Here is a 5,793-nt window from a genome sequence, read left to right as displayed (position 1 = left end):
TGGCTGGGCAATCATCTCAGGTGGTTTATGATGCCCATCTATGATATTCGGTGCATAAAGATGCTTGTTTATTGATGTTGTTCTGATTCATTTCGTCTTGTATGTCCACTTTCCTGCCTCTCTCTCTCTCTCTCTCTCTCTCTCTCTCTCTCTCTCTCTCTCAAGGATGCCACAGATATTTTCATTTACTTGTATTAAGTGAAATTAATTCTAACTGTTCATCCATTATTTTGAGGGTTCATCTTGCCTAAAACTTGCCAGGGAGAATGCACGCATGTCAATCTATTATAAAGTTTGGATGTTGTAAATTCGCTTTATCTCGGATATCGAAGATTTATTTTTCCTCATTCGTCCATGTTTGGAGAATCACTTACGTATTTGGTGAGCATAATTATCATGACTTCCTCTCTCTGTGGCAGGACTTTATATACCTGACCTGTGACCCTAACCTTAGCTTCTTCTCCTCCGCTACAAGGTGGCCGCTTTCCTGTCTCTTTCATGGGTTCTATTTCAGCCACTATTCCTTTAAATATTCATGGAATTACCACATGAAGCAAATTACTCACAACCAATCTAACTGGAAAGCGTCACACCATCAAAACTGTCCGGCACTGATCACGCAAATGCCTTTGTATACGCTCAAGTTCAGGTTTCTCCATTCAAATAAAATGTGCTTGGAAATCTGACAAAACCCTTAATTCTTCTCATTCTTCATCTCAGCTTAATCCCAATTTGTAGACGCTCTTCTTAAGTTCTTGTCAATTTGTCTACCTGTCCTCAGTGCCCTGGTCTTACCTTTTTTATTTGTTGAGCTTCTCGCTGTCAGTTCTTGGTTATTATTCTTTTAAAATTAAAATTTTTGTGAGCATTCAAAAAACTGAAATGCTGAAATTAATATAGCTTTGTTTTACTTTTGAGGATTCATAAGAAAATAAACTAAAAGAAAAATATTATATTAATTTTTTTCTAGGAGGTATCGGGAAAATGCAGGAGAGCTTAATGAACAGAGTAAAATTATGAGATAATTAAAGAGGTGAACCTGAATGGGAAATAATGAAAGCAAAGGATACAGGAGAGACGAAGTCAAAATCAGTTCGTATCTCGCTTGAGAGATGAACGGATAATGCAGCTATCACCAATGCATTAGTTCACAAAAGCAATGGATAGAACCCTGGTCCTTCAGGTATAAGTTATTCCCAAAGTACCTTGGCAAATTTTCACATATACATATATGTATATTTATGTGTCGTGTATATACTGCATGTATGTGCATATATATATATATATATATATATATATATATATATATATATATACATACAATATTTATATATGTATGTGAATATATATATATATATATACATATATATACATTTATGTATTCTTACACACATACATATATACATAAATAAATTTCTGACATATATATATATATATATATATATATATATATATATATACATACTCATTTTTTTATTTATATATATACTGTATATATGTGTTAATATATATATATATATATATATATACAGTATATATATATATATATATTTTAACTCACAATATGTATGTTTGTAGCACTTGCCTTACAGCAGAAGCAAATGAGATGGAACGCAAGAGAAAAAACGCCATTGCTTGCTAGATATATTTATTACCGGTCTATGACGTAATACATTGGACTGTGTTCAGTGCCACGATTTCAAAACAGCATAGGAAGAATCTGCAGGAAAATCCAGATACATGGAAAAATGGGGGGGGGGAAAGGAGGAAAACGGATAATTACAAAAGTTCCAACATGTAATTCCAGACGCGTGCGTAGAAGGCTGTACAAAAAGGGGGACAATCGTTTTCGTCGTAGGATCTGGTAGGAGGCGAAAGGAGGTCGGGATGTTTTTCGAAGGACTTCGAGGAGTCAATCAATTAGTCGAAGGTGATGCCCTCCTGCGCTGATCCTCGGCGATGCGGATCTGCTCGACGGCGTGGGCGGGGAGTGGAGTGGGGGTGGGATGGCTGGGGAATCGGCGGCCTGCATGCGTTCTCGTTAGCGACGAAGCGGACTTGGATGGGTGTCCCGTCGGGGAGAAGCTGGGGGAGGGGAAGGAAGATAATGTTCCAAATGTAAATATATCTGCTAATGGTAATTTTAACAGGTTAATCTACAAATGACGTAACGAAAAAAGGTAACAGTTGTTATTAGACGCGAGAAAATATTTAACAACAATTGATTACTTTGTGTTGCAGATGATAACAGTGGTGTTAACATTACGAATTAAATGAATTAAAGATAAATCTTTTTTCATTCCAAACACTAAATCAAAACTTTTGCAAATGATAATAGTGGTATTAACATTACGAATTAAATGAATTAAAATTAAATATTTCTTTGAGAGGAAATATGGTTTACATCTTGATTACTGAAAAAGCATATTTGAGTTTTCATTTGCTTATTCTTAGCTTTTAGGCTGATCAGACATTGAGAAGGCAATACTTGATGATATTGGATTTAACTGAGAGATAAAATAAATGACAGATAGATTTATATAAGTATGAGAGAGAGAGAGAGATAGTGATAGTGATAGTGACTGTATTGTTCAAGTGAATCAAATGTATGCAGACAGACAGTAGACATATGTAGACATAAATAGGAAAGCTATTCATACAGATTCATCATTTTATATATACATGTGAAGAGAGAAGAGTGACTGTGTTGTTCCAAGTTAATAAAAATGTGCAGTCAGACAGTAAACAGATACGGACACAAATAGAAAACGTTATTCATATAGATACATCATTTATATGTATGAATAGTGAGAGAGAGAGAAGAGAGAGAGAGAGAGAGAGAGAGAGAGAGAGAAGAGAGTCTCACTAACATGCCCCCTCCATGTTGCTCTGCCCGCTGATTGGAAGGCGATTGCTGACGTTGATGCTGATGCCGTTCTCTGTCTCGAAGGAATGAAGAGAAGGCACCGTTGTTGCCGTCATCCCTGGCGGTTGTCACTCAGATGGCGATGGGGCGGCCCGACGCTCCGGACTGGGATCCCCGGCCGGGTGGGAGGAAGGGCGAGGGGCCACGGCCGCAGGCAGGAGATGATTACCTGAGGGGCGACGCAGAAAGAGTTTTCAAGAGGTGATGATGACGTGATTACCTTATGTAATAATAATGTGTATGTGTGTATATATATATATATATATATATATATATATATATATATATATATATATATATATATATATATATATATATATATATATGTAGTGTGTGTGTGCGCGTGTGTAATGTGTGTATGGGGTTTATGTTTCAAAATATTCTTAGAGAAATACATTTTAAGAACAAGTTGAATATGCATGCCATCACCTTAATTTTTTATACCTGCAAATTTAAAGAACTCGAAGACGCAGGAACGTAACGATGTAAATTACTGATATCAATGAAATTACAGGCTATTGCATCACGGGAGTTTTATATTCTTAACTAGCCATCGCAATCATAATGAAGAAGACTCGTCAATTCAATCATTATCCTGCTATTTTCTAGAATGTCTCCCATTGCCTAACTTTGCAGTGAGTTTGGAAAATGTCGGAGTTTGTTATGTGAATTTTTTTTAATATTTATTGTTATCAGATCAGACAAAATCTTTTTATGCAGCAAGCCTAATTGCTAGATAAACTTAGGTAAAATAAAATACACAACTGAGAACGGAGAGAAGAGGAAAACAGAAGATAAGGTAAAATAAAGTAAATGATTAGCCAGAAGTTAACAAAATGCTCGTATAGCACCACGATTTGTTCCTTAAAGCTATAACAGAATGAAAACTTCATCTCATCAGCCATTCACCTGATGCTAGAGAACCGGCGGATGAATGCATAAAACGAATAAGTAAATTTAATTTCCCTGTAGGAGGAAAACTTGATGCTCGCTCCATGCCCTGTGGCGCAAGGACTTCGGAACATGGGTCGGGAGGTCCCGAAAGCAGTTTCGCCGGTGTGGACTTTCGACCTCCCGAGTTGCATCTTCGCCGATTTTAATATGTAAGATTTTGTGATGGTCGCTGACGCTAATTTGGCTTGATACCCTGACTCATGTTTCGGATGTATCTTTTCGTCTTTACTAAAAGGAGTTGGAATATGAAGGTGAATTTACTCGTATGTATAAGCTACAATGTATGCATGAGATTGTTACAGAAATGGCTTTGATTGTCCGTTTAATTTCGTAATCTGATTTTTCGTCGACAATGTGATCTACAGCTGGTCTGGGGTTGCTTCCCTCTTTGAGTGTTTTACTTCTTTTTGAAAAGGCATTGGTGAAAAATTCTGGAGCCGAAAAAAATGGTGAACACTGAATAATCTAATTCAAAAGATTAGCCTGTATAAGAGGACTTTTGACTCTGGTAATATCGGTAAACAGACTTGTTACGCATCGTATTGAATAATCAGTAGCATCAGTGTAACTGAAAGATGAACAAATTAGACTTCTTTACGCTGACTGGGAATAAAAATGTAAAGGTATATTGGGCGATTTTTTACTATAGAAACAACATGCTAATGATGCCTGACAATATTGCACCCGAGTAGTAAGTAAAACGTTGAGTTTAAAAATATAACTATCGGTCGAATTTAGAAACCTCTTAAAAATAAGGCGTTTTTTGAGAACCTCAGTTTTCCCACTCTAAAAAAATCCCCGTTCTATGAGATTCGGACTGATACTCACAAACTTCATGTTGATGAGGAGATGAGAACTCGAGATCGTCTGCGTCTTGGGCAGTGAAGAGTGCTTGTTATATACCGTGGTGATACTGCCTGCTACAGTAGTACCCAACCCCCATCCCCCAGCCCCTTCGTCAGGCTGTGGTTTTTGTCCTGGCGCTGCTTTTGGAAAACGCTCAAGGTCTTCTGATGACACTCGGTGTCGTTATTAAACTAGTTCCTGCACCGCTAGACACTTTCCCTCTCTGGTCTTCTTCTTCTTCTTCTTCTTCTTCTTCTTCATCGCATTTTTCATCTGCATTTCTTCTACTTTATTATCCAACTCCTTCTGGCTTTTTTCTCCACTTTCGTCTTCTAAGAGGATCCACCCACATAAAATGGAAGATGAAGCAGGCAAGAAATCGCTTTCCAAACCGGGATCTGCCCCTCCCCAACGGTTAGACATTTGGATGTTTGACTTCAAGAGCCTCTAGACTCACGCGCGAGCAATACATCTCAGAACAATAGTGTAGAATTGAAAAGGGGGATCAATTTATTAGCAATATCAATACTAGAAGGCTCTGAATATTTAAACCTTGCCTTTGATCCTGGTATAATACCAGTACCATTCACTGACCCTCTTTGACCCTTACGAATGGCTGACCTAGAGTTGGTTTTAGAATGAGGGTCTATTTTGGGTCTATCAGCCTAGGCACTGAAGTAATGGAAAGGGGAGGGTTTCATCCTGTGGGCTTAGAAGCAGAACCAGACAGGAGTAGTAAATGAAGGAAATAAAGATTTAGGAAATGAGAGAGAGAGAGAGAGAGAGAGAGAGAGAGAGAGAGAGAGAGAGAGAGAGATGTGCACATCTGGGAAGGGCATCAGCATTCTTGCTCCCTGGTCATACAAGGTATTCATTTAGATGTGGTCGACCAGAAAATACGTGGCGGGGGAACACATCGCAAGCACGAGATGGATGAGGAGACTGAGAAAGGTTTTGCCTAAGTCAGTGAGGTATTAGGATAATGGTATGAGACTTAAGTTCGTGAAAATTAAGGTTTATAATTTACAGGGGAAAACGTTATTGCAGAAATAATTTGACAATGTTGA

General features: G+C 37.8%; 1 protein-coding gene across 1 annotated transcript; it reads right to left on the bottom strand.

Moving 5' to 3' along the window:
* Nucleotides 1-1,631: 1,631 nt before the first annotated feature.
* Nucleotides 1,632-4,754, bottom strand: LOC136828108 (cuticle protein AM1199-like). Its single transcript, XM_067085884.1, has 3 exons — nt 4,709-4,754; nt 2,867-3,095; nt 1,632-2,085 (listed from the first exon to the last, which is right to left on the bottom strand). Exons 2-3 carry the CDS (start codon nt 2,980-2,982, stop codon nt 1,917-1,919), a joined length of 285 nt encoding a protein of 94 aa, XP_066941985.1. The 5' UTR covers nt 2,983-3,095; nt 4,709-4,754; the 3' UTR covers nt 1,632-1,916.
* Between the last annotated feature and the right edge of the window lie 1,039 nt (nt 4,755-5,793).

This window comes from Macrobrachium rosenbergii, chromosome 42 (genome assembly GCF_040412425.1).
Source record: "Macrobrachium rosenbergii isolate ZJJX-2024 chromosome 42, ASM4041242v1, whole genome shotgun sequence".
NCBI lineage: Eukaryota > Metazoa > Arthropoda > Malacostraca > Decapoda > Palaemonidae > Macrobrachium > Macrobrachium rosenbergii.
Note: the sequence above shows the minus strand (reverse complement) of the source record. Positions and strands in the feature narration are given on the sequence as shown.

Bases quoted from the DNA above. Each gene is read 5' to 3' on its own strand.
- LOC136828108 (XM_067085884.1), bottom strand. From the start codon at position 2,982: ATGACGGCAACAACGGTGCCTTCTCTTCATTCCTTCGAGACAGAGAAC. The intron at 2,086-2,866 runs GTGAGACTCTCT...CCCCTCCCCCAG, and splicing joins AACATGGAGGGGGCATGTTA to CTTCTCCCCGACGGGACACC.